The 22,784-nt window shown below is 45.8% G+C and overlaps 1 protein-coding gene across 4 annotated transcripts in view; it reads left to right on the top strand.

The window, feature by feature from the left end:
- Positions 1-22,784, top strand: part of pde2a (phosphodiesterase 2A) — a 303,048-nt gene that overhangs the window by 191,779 nt on the left and 88,485 nt on the right. For all 4 annotated transcript variants that reach the window (XM_073044332.1, XM_073044333.1, XM_073044334.1 and 1 more), the window contains 5 exons: positions 1,719-1,771; positions 3,545-3,619; positions 15,765-15,806; positions 16,321-16,389; positions 18,669-18,799. In XM_073044332.1, coding sequence (XP_072900433.1) covers positions 1,719-1,771; positions 3,545-3,619; positions 15,765-15,806; positions 16,321-16,389; positions 18,669-18,799 — 370 coding nt within the window. The remainder of the gene's footprint in view (positions 1-1,718; positions 1,772-3,544; positions 3,620-15,764; positions 15,807-16,320; positions 16,390-18,668; positions 18,800-22,784) is intronic.

The raw sequence follows: 22,784 nt of genomic DNA, 5'->3' as shown, positions 1-22,784 counted from the left end.
TGTTGGCGCCGGAAAGATGACAACACTTCGGGCTGCCCCAGCACCATTCTCAGACTGAGTCTGTCGTTGATGCAAACGATGCATTTCACTGTGTGTTTGATGTACACATGACAAATAAAACTAATCTTTATCTTTATAGAGTGGTTGTTGAAAGGAGATGCGAGGCAACCTCAGAGCATTGGAGGCTGAAGGGAGAGCCGGTAGAATTATGCGAGGCAGTGATAAATGGTCAAGAGTCTTTTCCCCAGGGTGGAAATGTCAAATGGCCCTAGCTTTACCATATAAGGGGAAAAGTTTAAAGGAAACTTTAAGGCAAAGTTTTTTAACACAGGCAGTGGTGGGTGCCTGGAATGTGCTGCCCAGGGAGGTGGTGGAACCTGATACGATAACAAATTTGGGCATCATGGTAGCGCAGCTGTTAGGGCGATGCTATTACAGCTCGGGGGGGGGGGTCAAAGTTCAGAGTTCAATTCCGACATAGTCTGTAATAAGTTAGTACATTCTCCCCGTGAACACGTGGGTTTCCTCCAGGTGCTCTGGAGCTTCCTCCCACCGTCCAAGGACGTACTGGTTAGTAGGTTAATTGGTCATTGTAAACTGTTCTGTGATTGGCTAGGTTGGTTGCCGGGCAGTGTGGCTTGTTGTGCCATGCTTTATTGTTAAATAAAAACTAAACAATATTTAAGAGGCATTTAGACAGACACATGAACCAGTAGGGAATGGGGGGATGTGGGCCACATGCAGGCAGAAGGGATTAATTTAAATAGTCTTCATGGTCAGCACAGGCATTTTGGGCAGAAGGGCCATTTCCTGTGCTGTACTGTTCTATGTTCTGGGTTTAGGTTGCTAACAGGGAAACACACTGTCAGGCTGACAGTGGAGACCAGCTTGTGAGAATAGAAGCTTTGTGCTGGCTTAAGTTCTATTAGCAACAACATCTTCAGATGCTGTGTCTCGTCACGACTTGATGAGGCTGTATCTTCAGTGGCAGGTTGCAGTAGATGGGAATAAAGAATGTTCTGGAATAACATTTTAATAACATTGGATTAGATGAGAATAACATTTCTCATAAGGGGCATACTTTATGAGGAAAGGTTGAGTGAGCTAGGCCTTTTCTCTTTGGAGCGGAGGAGGACGAGAGGTGTACAAGATGATAAGAGGCATGGATCGAGTGGACAACCATTGAGGGGGAAGATGGCTAATACCAGGGGGCATAATTTTAAGATGATTGGAGGAATGTATACGGGGGATGTCAGAGGTAGGTTTTTTTACACAGAGTGGTGGGTGTGTGGAACACACTGCCGGGGTGGTGGTAGAGGCAGATACATTAGGGACAATTAAGATACTCTTAGATAGGCAATTGGATGAAAGAAAAATGGAGGACCATGTAAGAGGGAAGGGTTAGATTAATCTTAGAATAGGTTAGAAGGTCAGCACAAAAATTGTGGATCAAAGGGCCTGTACTGTGCTGTAATGTTCTATGTCCTATGTCCTATTTCTTAACACGTCAGCTAGCATCTATGAAAAGGAAGAAAGAGCCAGCGTCTCAGGCTGAGCCTCTAAAGAAGGGTCTTAGCCTGAACCATCAGCTCTTTATTCCTTTCCACAGATGGTGCTGGACCTGCTGAGTTCCTCCAGTGGGTTGTGTGTGTTACTCCGGATTTCCGGTGTCTGCGGAATCTTGTGTTTATAACCTCCTGCCTCTTGACTTCACACAGGCGAACTGTACGACCTCGATGCTACTGCTCTTCAACTGAAGATTATTCAGTATGTAAGTCTTCAGTTTTCTCCTTTTCATCACTGATCATGTCACTGCTGTTTTTTTTATGTATCCTGGTAACGTTACCGTTGGCAGATTGGAAAGGATCACAACATGAGAAGGTCTCACATGACTCTGAACTACTTGCCAATCCTGTCCCACCGGAATTGAACCCCGCTCGCCAGCTCTGTAAAGCATTCCGCTAACTGCTACGCTTCTGAGCTGCCTGGGACCGAGGTTTAATAAATCATAAAGGGCCCAGATTCTCTCCAGCTGCACTGTGCTGTCTCTCTGGCTGTTACACTTCACTCAGCATTCAGCTATTGTTTTACCTTGGACTACCTCACTCGTCTTCGAGGATTGTCACCTTGTCGTGGTGGAGAGGCTTGTGAATTCTTGAGATCCCGCGAGCAATCCCATCTGGAGCTTAGCTCCTGGTTGGGTCACCCCTGACAGTAAGGTCAAGGGGTGGGTGGTGGGGGGGGGGGGGTCCAGACAAAGAGCGATCCAACCAAGACCTCACCAGTGGAGCTGGAGGAAGATGATGACACATCACAACGGCAGAGGAAGGCTGCAGCAGTGAAGGGTTAGTCAGGATATATGGATCCTGGATTGGCCTCTACAGCCACCAATAGACAACCATTTAGGAAAACATCATACTCAACTCAAGTGATCGCACTACTGTACCTCACCGCGCTGTGTAATGAATTGTCAACATCCTGACAAGTTGCACCTCCATCGGACTGGAATTCCCTACAAAGGACTGTGAGAAGAGCCGAGAGGATCATGGGGTCTCCCTACCATCCATGGGGGACATCTATCAGGAGTGCTGCATACGTGGGGCCCTTAGTGTCATTCAGGACCCCACCCATACACCCAGCACCCTCATCAGGCAGGAGACCCCGATGTGTAAAAACAAGAGCGGTCAGGATGAGAAACGGTTTCTTCTCTCAGTCCATTAGTCTTCTGAACTCCTGGCCACATCATATTCAAAGTGTCCTTGGTTGTCCATGTAAAACAACATCATGTATGGGTATTGTCCATTAAGGGGACAACCCTTTCATCGGACATCACACTTCGCTTGAGGGGTAGCACTGTGACTACCATAACAACTTTTAAAAGGCATTTGGACAGGTGCATGGATTCAACATGTCCCTTTAGAACAGCGGCTATAGAGGGCTGTAGGTTCAGCCAGCTCCATCACAGGCACCACCCTCTCAAAAGGTGATTCCTCAAGAGGGCAGCATCCATCACTAAGGACCCCCACTGTCTCTGACTGCCCTCTTCTCATTGCGACCATCAGGGAGGAGGTTCAGGAGCCTGAAGACACACACTCAACACTTTAGGAACAGCCTCTTCTCCTCCACCATCGAATTTCTGAACAGTGCATGAACACAACCTCACTGTCTTGCTCTCTTTTTGCACAACTTGTACAGATTTTTGTATTTCTTATTGTAGCTCACAGTAATTTTTTCCTGCACGTATCTGTACTGCTGCCACAAAACAACAAATTTCATGACATTTGCCAGTGATTAACAAATACCTGATTCAGATTTTGGTTAGGCAGGTGCAATTGCAACTTTCAAAATGCAGGTGGACAGATACAGGTTTAGAGGGATATGGGACATGGGGCAGATGATTGGTAAAGGGGGTTAGCATAGATGGGAATGGGCTGAAGGTCCTGTTTCTGTTCTCTATGATTCTGTGATCCTCTGGACCAGGTATAAGTGCCTTTGTGTGGGTTGTGTATGTACTGACTCACAGTGAATCTGCTCTCTTCACCAGTTACAACGGGAGACTCACTCGATGTGCTGCTGTTTGCTGGTTGTCGCAGAAGGCGATACCCATCTCTTCTGTCAGGTGAGTGAGCTCTTGGTCGTTTCAAATTTCTGGCTCAAAGCAAATTTATTATCAAAACACATACGTGTCACTGTATACAACCCCGAGATTAACTTTCTTGCAGGAAAATCTATCAAATCATATCGAAGCAAATTCAAGTTTAATTATCATTCAACCATATGTGGATACAGCCGAACGAAACAGCATTCCTCTGGGCCCAGGGTGCAAAGCATACACAGCACAGCACGTTCAAACTAGCGAGCAGATGTAGTCACGCAAAACAGAGAAATACAATCAAATTCCTTAGAGCCTGTACACACAGACTGATAAACAATCACAAACTGCAAAAAAATGCACTGTTTATATTATATATATAACATATATAAATTAAATATATCATATAATAAAAACATTTTTATAATACTGAACAGAAAATCCTACAAAAGATCGTGGATTTGGTCCAGTACATCAGGGGTACAGCTTTACTCTGTGTCTGAGCCTGGGAGTCATAGAGTCGTAGAGAAATACAGCACAGAAGCAGGCCCTTCAGCCCATCTAGTCCATGTTGTTACCATTTAAGATGCTTACTCCCGTAGACCTACACGGGGACAGTAGTCCTCCATATCCCTACTATCCATGAACTTATCCATACTTCTCTTAAACTTTGAAATCAAGCTCACATGCACCACTTGTGCTTGTTCCATACTCTCACATCCTCTGAGTAAAGAAGATTATTCCCCTTAAACTTTTTGCCTTTCACCCTTAACCCATGACCTCTGGTTGTAGTCCCACCCAACCTCAGTGGGAAAAGCCTGCTTGCAATTACCCTATCTATACCCCTTGTAATTTTATATTCCTCTATCAAATCTCCTCTCAATCTTCTACGTTCTAAAGAATACGGTCCTAATCTATTCAATCTTTCCTTATAATTCAGGTCCTCCAGATCCGGCAAAATCCTTGTAAATTTTCTCTGCACTCTTTTAACCTTGTTTACATGTTTCCTGTAGGTAGGTGACCAAAACTGCACACAATACTACAAATTAGGCCTCACTAACGTCTTATACAACTTCCGCATAAATATCACTCATGTATGCAATACATTTCATTATTGAAGGCCAATGTACAGAAGTTTTCTTTATGACCCTATCTCTCTGTGATGCCACTTTCAATAAATTATGGACCTGTATTCCCAGATCCCTTTGTTCTATTGCACTCCTCAGTGCCCTACCGTTCACTGTGTAAGACTTACCCTGGTTGGTCCTACCAAAGTTGAGATCATAGAAACATAGAAAACCTACAGCACGATACAGGCCCTTTGGCCCACAAAGTTGTGCCGAACACGTCCCTACCTTAGAAATTACTAGGCTTACCTATAGCCCTCTATTTTACTAAGCTCCATGTACCTATCTAAAAGCCTCTTAAAAGACCCTATCATATCCACCACCGTTGCCAGCAGCCCATTCCACACACTCACCACGCTGAGTAAACAACTTACCCCGTGACATCTCCTCTGGACCTATTCCCCAGCACCTTAAACTTGTGTCCTCTTGTGGCAACCATTTCAGCCCTGGGAAAAAGCCTCTGACTATCCACACGATCAATGCCTCTCATCATCTTGTACACCTCTATCAGGTCACCTCTCATCCTCCTTCGCTCCAAGGAGAAAAGGCCGAGTTCACTCAAACTATTCTCATAAGGCATGCTCCCCAATCCAGGCAGCTTCCCTGTAAATCTCTGCATCCTTTCTATGGCTTCCACATCCTTCTTGTAGTGAGGCGACCAGAACTGAGCACAGTACTCCGAGTGGGGTCTGACCAGGGTCCTATATAGCTGCAACATTACCTCGCGGCTCCTAAGTTCAATTCCACAATTGATGAAGGCCAATACACCATACGCCTTCTTAACCACAGAGTCAAACTGCACAGCTGCTTTGAGTGTCCTATGGACTTGGACCCCAAGATCCCTCCGATCCTCCACACTGTCAAGAGTCTTACCATTAATACTATATTCTGCCATCATATTTGACCTACCAAAATGAACCACCTCTCACTGATCTGGGTTGATCCTTGTACTTGTCTGCATTGTCATACTTTCCTAGTCACCTCTGCCAGAAAACAGCTTAATCCAGTCCACGCTTGCCAGAACGTTTCTGATAATATCAAAACTGGCCTTCCTCCAAGTTAGGATCTCAACCCGCGGACCAGACCTATCGTTTTGCATATTTATTTTGAAACTAATGGCGTTGTGGTCACTGGATGCAAAATGTTCCCCTATACCAACTCCTGTCACCTGCCCTGTCTCATTCCCTAATAGCAGATCCTGTATCTCACTCTCTCGTTGGACATCTACGGACGGATGAAGGAAACTTTCCTGAACACATTTAACAAACTCTGTCCCATCTAGTCCTTTTACAGTATGGGAGTCCCAGTCAATATGGGAAAGTTAAAATCATCTACTATAACAACCTCATGCTTCCAGCAACAGTCTGCAATCTCTTTACAAATATGTTCCTTTAAATTCCTAGGACTGTGTGTAATATTGCCCCATTAACGTGGTCATACCTTTCTTATTTCTCCGTTCCACCCATAATGCCTCACTAGTCAGACTCAAAGTGAAGTTCCCTCTACAGTGTCCCATCCCATACTCCTGGGGTCAGACGCAGAGTGAAGCTCCCTCCCCATGAGTGTGTGATGGACTGTGTAGAGGGAGCTTCACTCTGTACCTGACCCTAGAGTGTGTGATGGAACGGTGTGCAGAGAGCTTCACTCTGTGACTGACCCTGGGAGTGTGCGATGGGACAGTGTAGAGGGAGCTTCTCTCCGAGTCTGACCCTAGAGTGTGTGATGGGACAGTGTAGAGGGAGATTCACTCTGTGTCTGACCCCGGGAGTGTGTGATGGGACAGTGAGGAGGGACCTTCACACTGTGACTGACCCTAGGAGTGTGTCATGGGACAGTGTGGAGGGAGCTTCACTCTGTGTCTGACCCTGGGAGTGTGTGATGGGACGGTGTGGAGGGAGCTTCACTCTGTGTCTGACCTCGGGAGTGTGTGATGGGACAGTGATGCACCATCAATAACTCTCTCTGAGACGTAAAGGTGAGATATCGGCTTTTATTGACTGGAAGAAGGAACAAGCAATGGTTGACCACCATACTACATCCTGGAGACAGAGAGGCCAGGCTCAGACCTCAATCGCCTTTATACAGGGGTCTGTGGGAGGAGTCACAGGAGCAGTCAGCAGGCGGCGTGTCCAGACAGGTATATGTAGTTCACTACAGACAGTGTGGAGGGAGCTTCACTCTGTGACTGACCCCAGGAGTGTGTGATGGGACGGTGTGGAGGGAGCTTCACTCTGTGTCTGACCCCGGGCGTGTGTGATGGGACGGTGTGGAGGGAGCTTCACACTGTGCTTTTTTTGTTTTCTGTCCTGCCAGTGTGTTATTGAATCTACAATCCCAGAAAGACTTACTCTCCACAACAACTATTTCATCCTCGGACCTCTACTCAGTTGCTAAGGCAACGTCAGACAGCTACAAGTTTAATTGGTAATGAATCCTTGGTGCCCTGCTGAAGTACTCGTGAGGTTGATTAGAGGAGGTTGAATGATGTTCTTCATTAAGCTCTTCAGAGGAAAGTGCCCTTCATTCCGTTTGAGAGCCCTTCAGTAAACACAGTCAATAAACCTCTGTGGATAAAGTGCCTTTCAGTCACCAGGAGCCAAGTTCAAAGATCAAAGTTCAAAGTAGATTTATTATCAAAGTACAGAAATGTCACCATATACAGCCCTGAGATTCATTTTCTTGCAGACATACTCAGTAGGTCCAATAACCATAATAGAGTCATGAAAGACCACATCCAACAGGGCAGACAACCAGTGTGCAGTAACAAGAAGCTTCAAGTACAGAAAGAACCGATAAATAAATAAATAAGCAATAAATATTGAGAACATGAGATGAAGAGATCTTGAAAATGAGTCCATAAGTCGTGGGAGCAATTCAGTGATGGGGCAAGTGAAGTTGAGTGAAGTTATCTGCTTTGGTTCAAGAGCCAGATGGTTGAAGGGTAATAACTGTTCCTGGACCTGGTGGTTTGAGTCCTGAGGCTCCTGTACCTTCTTCCTGATGGCAGTGGTGAGAAGAGAGCATGTTCTGGGTGGCAGGATGGAAACTATTTTCCTGTAACAGCTCTCTGTCTAGATGTGCTCAACAGTTGGTGGGGGGTGGCTTTACCCATGAAGGACTGGGGCATATTCACTCAAAGCCATTATCTCAATCACCCTGGGGAGAACGATTCTGGCTGTTTACATTATCCATGCCTCTCATCATTTCAGAATCAGAGTCAGGTTTATTATTTTATTTAGAGATACAACGTAGAACAGGTCCTTTTGGACCTTTGAGCTACACCGCCCAGCAACCCACCTATTTAATCCCGGCCTAATCACAGGACAATTTACAATGACCAATTAACCTACTAACTGGTACGTCTTTGGACTGTGTGAGGAAACTGGAGCACCCGGAGAAAACACGTGTTTTCAAGGGGAGGAATGTAAAAAAATCCTTAAAGATGGTGTTGGAATTGAACTCCAAACTCCAAAGCCCTGAATTGTTTGAGTATCTCAGAAACTGCTGATCTCCTGGGGGTTTCACACACAACAGTCTCTGGAGTTTACAGAGAATGGTGTGAAACACAAAAATATACACCCAGACAGTTAATCTGATCAACCCATTCAAGGTAGCCCTCCCCACCCCCCTTTATCCATTACCCCCATCCCATCACTGCACTATAAACACTTTAAATCACTGTTTATAGTGTGGTTTATATTCTAAGTCCACCCTGGTATTTATACACTGAGTGGCCACCTGTACACCTACTTGTTAATGCAAATATCTAATCAGTTGATCATGTGGCAGCAACTCAATTCATAAAAGCATACAGGCATGGTCAAGAGGTTCAGTTGTTGTTCAGACCAAGTATCAGAATGGAGGAGAAATGTGATCTGAGTGACGTTTACCGTGGAATGATTCTTGGTGCCAGGCAGGTGGTTTAAGTATCTCAGTAACTGTTGATCCCTTGGGGTTTTCATGCACAACAGTCTCTGGAGTTTACTGAGGATGGTGTGAAAAACAAGAAGTATACACCCAGTGAGATGCTATTTTGTGGATGAAAATGCTTTGTTAATGAGAGGGGTCAGTGGAGAATGGCCGGACTAGTTCAAGCTGACGGGAAGGTGACAGTAACACAAATAACCAGACATTGCAACAGTGGTGTGCAGAAGAGCATCTCTGAACGCAGAGCACATTGAACCTCGGGCCACAGCAGCAGAAGACCATGAACATACACTCAGTTCAGTGCAGGAGAGCATCCAACAGAAAACTCGACCTTGACTTTGATTTTGATTTTGGTCCCATTAGGGACCAAGTGTTATTTGTTTGTGATGTCAAAGGATATTGGTGGGGTCTTAAAACAATTGCTTTTCTTCCGTATTTACTTTAGAAAAAGGCACTGAAATTGAAATCAGTTTATTATTGTCCCATGTACCAAGAATCAGTGAAAAGCTTGTCTAGCAGAGCGTTTATACGGATCACCGTGCAATGAGGTAAGACAAGGCAAAACAATAACAATGCAGAATGAAGTGTACCTGCTACAGAGAAAGGACAGTGCAGGTAAATGAAACAATGTGTGAGATAATGAGGAGGTAGGTTGTGAGCCCCAGATACCATCTTATTGTACTATTGAAGAGTCCGAGTCTCATAATGGTGGCTGGATGAATCGCAGGATGTTTTTTGTTGTTTGAACCATTCTCAGTAAACCCTGGAGTAGAGGCTCCCAACCTGGGGTCCACGGACCCCTTGCTTCATGGTATTGGTTGTGCATGGAATTCCCAGGAGATCAGCAGTTTCTGAGATACTCAAACCACCCCGTCTGGCGCCAACAATCGTTCCACGGTCAACGTCACTTCGATCACATTTCTTCCCCTTTCTGATGTTTGATCTGAACAACAACTGAACCTCTTGACTGCGTCTGCGTGCTTTTATGCATGGAGTTGCTGCCACGTGATTGGCAGATTAGATATTTGCATTAACGAGCAGGTGTACAGGCATACCTAATAAAGTGGCCGCTGAATGTTTCTGCAGAGGTGCAATGGAAAACTTACTTGCAGCTGCATCATAGGCACAGGGTATCATACAGTCATAGAGAAGTACAGTACAGAAACAGCCCCTTCTGCCCATCTAGTCAGTGCCAAGCAATTTAAATTGCCTACTGCTTGCATTTACCCTATCAATATCTCACATAATTTTGTATACCCCTATCAAATCTCCTCTTAGTCTTCCACGTTCCAAGGAATAAAGTCCTAACCTGTTCAATCTTTCCCGATGACTCAGGTCTTCCAGACCCAGCAACATCTTGTGAATTTTCTCTATACCCTTTCAACCTTTTTCACATCTTTCCTGTAGGTAAGTGACCAAAACTGCACACAATACTCCAGATTAGGCTTCACCAATGTCTTACATTTGTTTTTGTATTTGTATTTATTTTTACTTCTTACATCCAAGAGAGTAAAAATCTTTATGTCACGTCTCTGTTGCAATGTACAAGCAATAAAGAGGGGAAATGTGGATATTGTCTAAACACTAAGACTGTATACATAATTGCTTTGTATCATGTATGTACAGTCAGATATGCAATCAGATCAATGTGTATTGATCAATCTATTGTGTGCAGTTTTGGCTCCTTATTTTAGAAAGGATATACTGACATTGGAGAGGGTTCAGAGAAGATTCACGCGAATGATTCCAGGAATGAAAGGGTTACCATCTGCGGAACGTTTGGAAGCTCTTGGGCTGTATTCCCTGGATTCAGGGGAATGAGGGGGATTCTCATAGAAACATTCCAAATGTTAAAAGGACTGAACAGATTAGATATGGCAAAGTTGATTCCCATGGTAGGGGATTCTAGGGCAAGAGGGCATAACTTCAGGATTGAAGGAAGTCCATTTTAGTCAGAGGGTGGTGAATCTATGGAATTTGTTGCCACGAGCGGCTGTGGAGGCCAAGTGATTGAGTGCATTTAAGGCAGAGATTGATAGGTTCTTGATTAGCCAGGGCATCAAAGGGTATGGGGTGAAAGCAGGGGAGTGGGGATAACTGAATGAAGTGGATCATCCCATGATTGAATGGCAGAGCAGACTCCATGGGTCGAATGGCCTACTTCTGCTCCTAAATCTTATGGTCTTATGATGACCTGGTGAAAGGAGCTGTCCCAGAGCCTGTTGGTCCTGGCCTTAATGCTGTGGTACTGTTGGCCAGACGGAAGCAGCCGAAACAGTTTGTGGTTGGGGTGGCTGGAGACCTTGATGATCCTGAGGGCCCTTTTTACACACCACCTGCTGTAAATGTCCTGAATTGAGGAAAGTCCCCATCCACAGATGTGCTGGGCTGTCCGCACCACTCTCTGCAGTGCCCTGCGATTGAGGGAAGTACAGTTCCCGTACCGGGCAGTGAGACAGCCGGTCAGGATACTTCTGATAGTGCCCGTGTAGGATTCGGGGACATGCTGAACTTCTTCAGCTGTCTGAGGTGAAGGAGATGCTGTTGTGCTTTTTTCAGCACACATTTGGGATGTACAGTCCAGATGGGATCCTTGGTAATGTGTATACAAGGTCTTAAACAGCTTCAACATAACATCTCATCTCCCATATTCAATACTTTGATTTATGAAGACCAATGTGCCAAATTCTTCATTTACGACCCTATTCAACTGTGATGCCACTTACAATTAATTATGGACCTGTATTCTCAGATCCCTTTGTTCTCCAGCACTCCTCAGTGCCCGACTGTTCACTGTGTAAGACCTACCTTTGTTGGTCCTACTGAACTGAAACATCTCACACTTGTCTGCATTAAATTCCATGGCCTGCTGGGTTCCTCCAGCATTTTGTGTGTGTGTTGCCATTTTTCAGCCCATTTTTCCAGCTGGGCCAGATCCCACTGTAAGCCATGATAGCCTTCCTCATTGTCCACCACTCCCCCAATCTTGGTGTTGTCTGCAACTTTCCTGATCCAGTTAACCACATTATCATCCAGATCATCGTTGTAGGTGACAAACAACAATGAACTTAGCACCGATCCCTGCGGCACTCCACTAGTCACAGGTCTCCAGTCAGAGAGGAAACCATCTGCTACCACTCTCCGGCTTCTCCTACTAAGCCAATATCTAATCCAATGTACTACCTCATCTTGAATTCCGTGTGACTGAACCTTCTTGACCAGCCTCCCATGTGGGACCTTGTCAAATGTCTTGCTAAAGTCCATGCAGACAACATCCACTGCCTTGCCTTCATCCACTTTCCTGGTAAATTCTTTGAAAAACACTAGTTTGGTTAGACATGAACTATCAGGCACAAAGCCATGCTGACTATCCTTAGTCAGGCTCTGTCTATCCAAATACTCATACATCTGGTGCCTTGGAATACCTTCCACTAACTTTCCAGTAACTGATGTCAGACTCACCAGCCTCTCATTTCCTGGTTTATTTTTAGAGCCTTTCTTGAACAGTGGAACAACATTGGCTCTCCTCCAATCCTCTGGTACTCACCTGTCACTAATGAAAAATTAAATATCTCTGCTAGGGCCCTGACAATTTCTGCACTTGCCTCCCATAGGGTCCAAGGGAACACCTTGTCAGGCCCTGTGGATTTATCCACCTTGATTTGCCTCACGACAGCAAACACCTCCTCCTCTGTAGTCTGTACAGGGTTCATGAAGTTGATGCCACTTCGCCTCACTTCCATATATTCTGTGTCCATCTCCTGAGCAAATACAGATACAAAATATTTATTTAAGACTTCCCCCATGTGTTTTAGCTGCACACATGGATTACCATTCTGATCTTCCGGAGGACCAATGTTGTCCCTTGCAATCCTTTTGCTCTTAAGATATCTGTAGAATCCCTTAGGATCTACAGTTGAAACTATGATTCTTCACATGTGGTGGGTTTTAGGACCAGCTGTGCAGCCCAGCACTTTGCTATCTCCAGGAACGGCCTGGAAGATGTGAGCCTTCGGGAAGCAGCCCCTTGGACGACTTGGTTCCTCACCGATTTCAACAACCGAAGCTCCGTGGAAGACTGAAACATCGACACAACAGGCAGTGTGTGCTGCTGTTGGAAGAAGTCCCCTGTACTCGATATCTATCTATCTATCTCTCCTCCCTCTCTCAGTCCACAAGTCAGGGAGCTTGGAGAAGCAACATGGAAGATTGTGACATTGGATCAGCGAGTTGCTGGTCTCCTGCTCGCATTGTTGCAGGAGCGACCTGTCTCTCCTTCACTGGTGAGATAGATGCCTATCTTGCTGAGATACTGAAGCGCTGGGTTATGGACTGTAGTTTTTGATGGACTCTTGTCAAGTCTCTTTGGGGGGCTTTTGCTGTTGCCGTCATGATGGTGTAGGGGGTGGCGCAAGTGGGGGGAGTGGGAGGGTCGATGCATCTGCTGTTTCTGCAAGTCAGGGAGGCTTTGGGATTTTGATGGTTCTACCTTTCATTCTGTGGGTTTTCTTGTTTTGCGGATGCCTGTGAAGAGTAAGAATTTCAGACGGTATACTGTATATATTCTCTGATATTAAAATGAACCTTTGATTCTCCTTCATCTTGTCTGCTGGGGCAAACATGCCTTCTTTTAGCTCTCCTGATTTCTTTCTTAAGTCTCGCCTTGCATTTTTTATGCTTCATAAGCACCTTATCTGTTCCTACTTGCCTGTACTTGCTATCCACCTTTTTTTTCCTTAACCAGGACCTCAATGCCTCTTGAAAGCCAAAGTTCCTTACATTAATTATCTTTACCTTTTATTCTGACAGGCACATAGAAGCTTTGTGCTCTCAAAATTTCACCTTTGAATTTTACCAGGTACACTTTGCCAGAAAACAGCCTGCCCCAATCCACACTTGCCAGATCATTTCTGATACCACCAAAATTGGCCTTTATCCAATTTAGAATCTCAACCCGTGGACCCAGATCTATCTCTTTAAATATTTACAGGTATTTTGAAACCAATGGCATTGTGGTCACTGGATGCAAAGTGTTCCCCTGCACAAACCTCTTTCACCTGCCCTGTCTCATTCCCTAATAGGAGATCACTGTCACACACTCTCTCATTGGGACTTCTACGTACTGATGAAGGAAACTTTCCTGAACACTCTTGACAAGCTCTATCCTATCTAGTCTTTTTACAGTACAGGAGTCCCAGTCAATATGTGGAAAGTTAAAATCACCTACTGTAACAACCTTATGTTTCTTGCAGCAGTCTGTGAAATCTCTACATATTTGTTCCTCTAAATCCTGCGGACTGTTGGGTGGTCTATAACATAGCCCCATTAGCGTGGTCATACCTTTCTTATCCCTCAGATCCACCCGTAACACCTCACTAGATGAGTTCTCCAGTCTGTCCTGTTGGAGCACTGCCGTGACATTTTTCCTGGCTGGTAAAGCCACTCTTCCCCTTTAATCCCTCCCGCTCTGCCGCGTCTAAAACAACGGATTGAACTGCCAGTCAGATAAGCATTCACAATAAAAACATGAATTAAACGTAAATTAAACACAATGTTTTACAAGAAAGAACAAAATGAGAGCAGAAAGTAAACAAAACCATTGTAATAGTCAACACACAAAATGCTGGCAGAACTCAGCAGACCAGACAGCATCTATGGGAGGAGGTGGTGATGACGTTTCGGGCCAAAACCCTTCATCAGGAGTAATATCATTGTAATATTCGCAGTGTGGCCCTACGGAAACTGTGACTAGGGTTGTGCAGGCTGGTTAAAGAACCGAATGGTTGAAGGGAAGTGCACATCTCCACATCTTATTCTGGCTTCTGTCCAGTCCTGATGAAGGGTCTCAGCCTGAAGTGTCGACTATTCATTCCCCTCCACAGATTGTCTTAAATTTATATTTATTGAGATACAGGGTGGAGAAAGCCTCTGGTCCTTTGAGGCCTGCAGTCCAGCAATCGCACAATTTAATTGTAGCCTAGTCACGGGTCAACTTACCATGACCATATACCCTACCAACTAGCAGGTCTTTGGACTGTGGGAGGAAACTGGAGCACCCGGAGGAAATCCACATAGACTTCATATAGGCAGCATCGGGAATTGAACCCACGTTGTGCTAATCAGTATGCCACTGTGCCGTCCCGTCTGACCTGCTGAACTACAGATCAGACTTCTTTAGCTGTCCATGATGGGGCATCAAGTTCATCTGACTGTACAGATATACAACCAAATGAAACAATATTCCTCCAGACCATGGTGCACCCACTAAACTTATATCACACACTGCACGTAAAACAAAATATTACCATAAATAAGTTAATAAAATACAATTCAAAATGCACGTAGTGCACAGCACAGGTAAACAATAGACAGTACAATAAACAGCTTGCTGAGACCTCAGTGGTGGCAGGGTATTCGTTAGACCACAGGATGTAGGAGCAGAATTAGGCCATTCGGCCCATCAAATCTGCTCCCCCATTTCATCATGGCTGATCCATTGTTCCTCTCAGCCTCAATCTCCTGCCTTCTCCCCATATCCCTTCACGCCCTGACTAAACAGGAACCTATCAACCTCTGCCTTAAATATACATAAAGACGGCCACCACAGCTGCCTGTGACAATGAATTCCATAGGCTCACCACTCTCTGGCTAAAGAAATTCCTCCACGTCTCTGTTCTGAAAGGACACCCCTCTATTCTGAGGCTGTGTCCTCTGGTTTTAGACACTCCCTCCATAGTAAACATTCTCCACATCCACTCTACCAAAGCCTTTGACTATTTGAAAGATTTCAATGAGGTCACCCCTCATTCTTCTGAATTCCAATTAATACAGGCCTAGAGCCGTCAAACATTTTTCATATGACAATCTGTTTAATCCTGGGATTAATCTCACAGCCTGAGGGAAGAAGCTGTTACCCAGTCTGGCAGTCCTAGTCCTGATGCTCCTGGACCTCCTCCCTGAGAGCAGTGAGTCAAAGAGATTGTGAGATCCCACTCACCCTGGGATTTAGCCCAGTGAATCTCTTTCAAAATGTCTGGAATGCTAGTATATCCTTTCTTATGTAAGGTGACTGTCTCGAAGGAAATTTTAATTGTACCGTTTTGTGTTTTCACACACAGGTGGTTGGAAACAAGGTCCTGGAGGAGGAGATTATCTTCCCGGTGAGTTCCCAAAGGACAAACACGTTACCCATCAAGAGTTCTGTTTGTGTCTTCTCTGAAACCTAGCTCGGCAGCCCCAGGGAGGCAGGGGCCTATCTTACCTGAGTCCGAACGTTGTGGGGTTGCTCTTGCTCCTGCCACTGTCATAACATACACTTCCATGCCACAGTATAAATTAGCATCAAGGAAGAGATATGGAGGGCTAGGGTCTGAGTGCAGGTCGATGGGACAAGCCAGAATAGTATCGTGGCACAGACTAGATGGGCCAAAGGGCCTGTTTCTGTGCTGTAGTGCTCTATCAGAACAACACTATCATTAAGATGACCATGTAGGGAAGATACTGAACAGGAAAAGCAACATTAATGTCACTGTTTACGTGCAGACTTCCTTAAAGTGAATGAAGAGGTGAAATAGGATTTAATATTCCACCAAGGATATGAGAAGCAATTTACACGCTTCCAGCCACCACCTTCTCGCGGCCGAACTAACGTCGTGTCTCTCTTTCGATTGACAGCTGGATTTCGCTCACCTGGAACAGTCTGAGGGGAGTAACAAAGCCCTGACCCTCAATGACATCAGCGCGGTGAGTATTTGTCACCCTCCTCCCAGTACCAGCTCAGCACTCAGTCCCTCCAGTCGAGCTCACAGCAGTGAAAAACTGGCCTGCAGGCACTCAGAACTCTTGACCCTGGCCTAACCATGGGACAATTTACAATGACCAATTAACCTACTAACCAGTACGCCTTTGGACTGTGGGAGGAACCCAGAGCACCTGGAGGAAACCCATGCGCACACGTGAAGAACGTTCAAACTTCCTTACAGAGCACACCAGAGCTGAACTCTGAACTCTGACGTCCTGAGCTGTAATTGCATCGTGCTATCCTCTACGCTATTGCACTGCCTAATATAAGATCAGATAAGCAGCATTTATGAGAAACATAATTAAACATACATTATATGCAATTTTTACAAGGAAACACAAAGGGTGTTTTAGTGCAAAGTGGTCATATGTTGCTAAGCTGAGGTTGTGTTGGTCAGTTGAAGGGAAGGGAAGTAGCCATTGTTGAACCTAATGGTGTGGGAGCTACAGTCATCTGTGCCTCCTGCCCGACGGTAGCGGAGAGAAGAGGGAATGACCCCGATGATAGGAGCCACCCCCCTGAGAGCCATGCCTCCCTTAGAATGCCTTGGGCAAATAATGTTCTTAAAGTCTGTTCATTCCTGAACTTGGAGATTGCTGGCAAAACCAACATTTATCATGGTCCGACCCTGGTTCACATCAACTGGGACAGCCCGATATCCACTGATGTCCTTCGTCACTAGGCTGGACCTCAAATGCGGAAGGGGTAGGAGTAGGCTATTCAGCCCCTCTACCCTGCTGCAACACTCGGCAAGATCACGATGAGGAGCCAGTCTGTCACGGAAACCAGCTTCCCCTCCGTGGGCTTTACACTCCTTGCTCCCTCAGTGAAGCTGCCAGCTTAACGAAGGGCCCCGCCCAGCCCGGACATTCTCTCTGCTCAACCCTCCCATCGGGCAGAAGATACAAAATCCTAAAAGCACGTACCACCAGGCTCAAGGACAGCTTCTGTCCCACCGTTATTATCCCCTGGTGGGGGGGGAGGGGGTGAGCCAACTTCATGACTGACACAGTCCTTCTCGTGAAGGGGACCTGACGTTGCCGTTAGGAGGGGGAGTTCCAGCATTTAGTCCCAGGAACGGTGACATCGGTATTGCTGTTGGTTTGTTAGTATCACGTGTACAGAGTCACGGTGGAAAGCTTGTCTTGCTCATACAGATCGGATCATTACACAGTGCATTGAGGTAGAACCAGGGAAAAAAATAACAGAATGCAGAATAAAGTGTAAACGCTGCTGAGAAAGTGCAGTGTAGGTAAATGATAAAGTGCAAGATCATAACGAGGTAGACTGTAAGGTCAAGCATCCACCTTATTGTATGAAGAAACCATTTAACAGTGAAATAGAAGCTGTCCTTGAGCCTGGTGGGACGTGCTTTCAGGCTTTTGTATCTTCTGCCCGATGGGAGAGGGGAGAAGAGAGACTGTCCAGGGTGGGTGAGGTCTTTGATTGTGTTGTCTGCTTTACTGAGGCAGTGAGGAGTGTAGACAGAGTCCATGGAGGGGAAGCTGGTTTCTGTGATGGACTGGTGCTGGGTCCTGATCTTGCTGAGTGTTGCAGCAGGGTAGAGGGGTTGAATAGCCTCCTCCTGCCCCCTTCTGCATTTGAAGTCCAGTCAAGTGGATGGATGACAAAGGACATCAGTGGATATCGAGCTGTCCCAGCTGGTGTGAACCAGGATCGGATGTATGTACCACTTGGAATTTGAGTCTAGAATTTGTGGTACTATCATCGGCTAGTCTGAGGGTTGATACTGAAGTCCAGAGCCCATAGTTCAATCAGGTCCAGGAGCTGAAGCCTGAAGATTGGAGCTTGGAGGTCTGTCGTGGACTTGGAGGATTGGCCATGTATTTGGCTAAAAGGGGCCTGTGTTGCTGTAGTGTTCTGTGTTGTTCTGCTGAGGATCGTGGGCATCCTATGTTGGTGCCAGAATGTGTGGTGACTCTTGCGAGCTGCGCGGAGTTCAGAGTTCATTCCTGGCCTTGTCTGTAATGAGTTTATACGTCCTCCTTGTGGAATGTGTGATTTTCCTTCGGGTGCTCTGGTTTCTTCTCACAGTCCAAAGACGTACCGGTTGGTAGGTTAATTGGTCATTGCAAATTGCCCCGTGATTAGGCGAGTGTTAATTTGGGGATTGCTAGTGGCAGAGTTCAAAGGGCTGGAAGGGCTTATTCCACATCGTATCGCTAAATAAATAAAATATCTTTTTCCTTTCGTGTTTCAGGAACAGCACATGAAACTGAACAGCATTCTGGGATTTGAGGTCCGTACCATGCTATGTGTTCCGGTCATCTGTCGGGCTACAGATAAGGTCGTCGCCTTGGGCTGTGCCTTCAACAAACGAGCGGGCAATTAGTGAGTGCATCGTTGCAAACCGTTTGCAGGGAATTGGTTACCAGGGCAGTGGCAAATGCAAGTTCTGTGGCAGCTCCTTTGGGTGATCGAGCTTTAAGACGGAGGTTACGTTCAAACCTTGGTGTGTTTAGCTGGGACAGTCAGCAATGTGGCTTTCTAATCGGGGCGCCGTGATAGCGTAGCGGTTAGCACGACGCTATTACAGATCGGGGCGTCGGAGTTCAGTTCTGGTGTCCTCTGTAAGCAAGTTTGTATGTCTTCCCCGTGAGCATGTGGGTTTCCTCTCACTGTCCGAGGATGTACCAGTTAGTAAGTTAATTAGTCTTTGTAAATCGTCCTGTGGTTCGGTAAAGCGGTGGGCCGGAAAGGGTCTCCTCCACGCTGTATCTCTAAATAAAAATATAAAAACAAATCATATGCTGGGGAGGATGCTAAAATGGTTCACCCAGGATGTGTAACTTGTAAATTGTTTTATGATTATATTGTTACCAAGATACAGTGAAAATTTTCCTTGCAAACTGTTCACACAGATCAAATCGCTACACAGTGCGTTGAGGTAAAACAAATTTAGAACAATAACAGAATGTAGAATAAAGTGTCACAATTACAGAGAAAGTGCAGTGCAGGCAGACAATAAGGTGTGAGATCATAATGAGATAGACTGTGAGGTGAAGAATTCATCTTATTGTATTAGACTTCCATTTAGTAGTCTGATAACAGTGGGGTAGAAGCTGTCCTTGAGCCTGGTGGGACGTGCTTTCAGACTTTTGTATCTTCTGTCCGATGGGAGGGGGAGAAGAGCGAATGTCGGGGGGGGGGGGGAGTCTTTGATTATGTTCGTTAATTTTACCGAGGCAGTGAAGTGTGGATAGAATCCATGGAGGGGAGACTGGTTTCAGTGATGTGCTGAGCTGTGTCCACAACTCTCTACAGTTTCTTGTGGTCATAGGCAGAGCAGTTGCCGTACCAGACTGTGATGCAGGCAGATAAGATGCTTTTCATGATGCGTCGATGAAAATTGGTTAGGACCAAAGGGGACAAGGCTCTCCGTTAGTTAGGGTTGGCCATGGATGTTGTGCCCAGCTGTCTGCATGATACGCAAGCCAGGGCAGTATGATATGGAGAACAAGCTGTTGCCCATGAAGCAAATTCCCCCTCTCCGCGCAGCCGATGAATCTAAAGGAAAGGCAGAGACCAGACAGTTTGGCACCAACAGTGTCACAGTAGTTGCCAGAACTGAATGTACTGTAGACTCCAGCTCCATATTTTTCCTCAAGGTTTCCGAACAGTGGGTATGGCAGCAAGGCAGATGAGTTGCTGACTACAGCTGACAAGCCCCATCTGCCTGAAGCGATTAGCCTTAGGGTGCCAGTAAATGGCCTTCGCTCCTGCTTTTGTCAGTAGAAAAAGTCCGCTGAACTTAGCTAAGCCACACGTGAAAGCCAGGAGCTGGACTTGGTTGTCAGAGGGTATTTGAAACACACACAACTGGGAACATTTAATAGGTAGTGAGAGCTAATCACCGCTCCCACCCCAACAACCCCCCCCCCTCCCTCACCACCTCCACAACTATAACAACCTTAAGGAAGTAAAGGGGACATAGAAGCTTTTTAAGTAGTCAAGAATCAACCAATCAGGTAATTAGGTTTCCTCCAATTGCAATCGGCCATGTTGAAGATGGGTGTGTATGCATCCAATGGTGGCAATGTGGAGGTGGGATATTGTGAAGATTGATGTGTTGGCATCCAATGAAGTGAGAGTGTTGGTGGAGCAGTTCAAGTTCAAATTTAATTGTCACTCAGCCATATATGAATATCCATGAATGCAGCCAAACAAAATGTTACTCCAGGGCCAAGGTGCAAAGCACAGTACATACATAAAACAAGGCACATACAGCACATGTAAGATGGCAAACACATAAGAGATATGAGTAAAATACAGTTGCAGAATAAAATATAGTCCAAGTCCCCGAGTCCATAAATGATGGAACAGTCTGTAGTCCAACACAATACAACTTGGGTGCTGCACTACACCCCACCCGCTGTAGTGTCCGAATCCGATGCCTTTCTCCTGGCGGCTATGAACAGGGGACGCCATGGCTTGAGGCCCTGTCCTCACTATGACCGAGGCCGTGTAGCCACCCCACAACATTGTGCATGGAATCAGAGGAGGCAGCGGGGGTACTTTATGAATACTTTGTTTCAGAATTCACCTGACCAATTGTGGGGATGACTTACACTGGACTGAAATGCTTGAACATATAGACTTTAAGAAAGAGGATCTGCTGAAGCTTTTGAAAAACATTAAGCTAGATGAGTCACTGGGACCGGATAAGATATACCCCAGGCTACTATAGGAAACAAGGGAGGAGATTGCTGAGCCTCTTGCGATGATCTTTGAATCGTCAATAGGGACGAGGGAAGTACTGGAGGATTGGAGGGTTGCAAATGTTGTTCCCTTGTTCAAGAAAGGGAGCAGATATAATCCAGGAAATTATAGACCAGTGAGTCTGACTTCAGTGGTGGGCAAGTTGTTGGAGAAGATCCTGAGAGGCAGGATTTATGAGCATTTGGAGAGACATAATCTGCTTAGGGATAGTCAGCATGATTTTGTCAAGGGCAGGTCATGCCTTACGAACCTAATTGAGTTTTTTGAGGATGTAACAAAACACGTTGATGAAGGTAGAGCAGTGGATGTAGTGTATATGGATTTCAGTAAGGCATTTGATAAGGTTCCCCATGAAAGGCTCATTCAGAAAGTAGTGAGGCATGGGATCCAAGGAGACCTTGCTTTGTGGATCCAGAATTGGCCTGCTTACAAAAGGCAAAGGGTGGTTGTAGATGGTCCGTATTCTGCATGGAGGATGGTGGCCAGTGGTGTTCTGCAGTTATCTGTTCTGAGACCCTTCCTCTTTGTGATTTTTATAAATAACCTGGATGAGGAAGTAGAAGGGTGAGTTAGTAAGTTTGCTGATGACACAAAGGTTGGGGCTGTTGTGGATAGTGTGGAGGGTTGTCAGGGGTAACAGTGGGGCATCGATAGGATGCAGAACTGAGCTGAGAAATGGCCAATGGAGTTCAACCCAGATAAATGTGAAGTGGTTCATTTTGATAGGTCAAATTTGAAGACAGAATATAATATTAATGGCAGTGTAGGGAATCAGAGAGATCTTGGGGTCTGTGTCCATAGGACACTCAAAGCTGCTGCACAGGTTGACAGTGTTGTTAAGAAGGAGTATGGTGTGTTGGCATTCATCAACCATGGGATCGAGTTCAAGAGCTGTGAGGTAATGTTACAGTTACATGAGACCTTGGTCAGACCCCACTTGGAGTAATGTGTTCAGTTCTGGTCACCTCACTGCAGGAAGGATGTGGATACTATAGAGAGAGTGCAGAGGAGATTTACAGGATGTTGCCTGGATTGGGGGGCATGCCTTATGGGAATAGGTTGAGTGAACTCGGCCTTTTCTCCTTGGAGCGACGGAGGATGAGAGGTGACCTGATAGAGGTGTATAAGGTGATGGGGGGCATTGATCGTGTGGATAGTCGGAGGCTTTTTCCCAGGGCTGAAATGGCTAACGTGAGGGGCATAGTTTAAGGTGGTTGGAAATAGGTACCAAGGGGGTGTCAGGGATAAGCTTTTTACACAGAGTGGTGGGTGAGTGGAATGCACTGCTGGAAAAGGTGGTAGAGGCGGATACAATGGGGTCTTTTAAGAGATCCTTGGATAGATACCTGGAGCTTAGAAAAATAGATGGCTATGCAGTAGGGAAATTCTAGGCAGTTTCTAGAGTAGGTTACATGGTCGGCACAGTATTGTGGGCCGAAGGGCCTGTAATGTATTGTAGATTTCTATGTTCTATGTTCTATGTCCACCCCTGCCCTCCGCCAATAAAACAGTGAACTGGGCTTGCAGCATTCCGCTTTAACAAAGTCCAACAGGGTCTTGCGATCACAAGAAAAGTGACTAGGATGATCAATCATTG

This window comes from Hemitrygon akajei, chromosome 4, assembly GCF_048418815.1.
Source record: "Hemitrygon akajei chromosome 4, sHemAka1.3, whole genome shotgun sequence".
Lineage (NCBI taxonomy): Eukaryota > Metazoa > Chordata > Chondrichthyes > Myliobatiformes > Dasyatidae > Hemitrygon > Hemitrygon akajei.
This window is presented reverse-complemented; position numbering and strand designations above follow the sequence as displayed.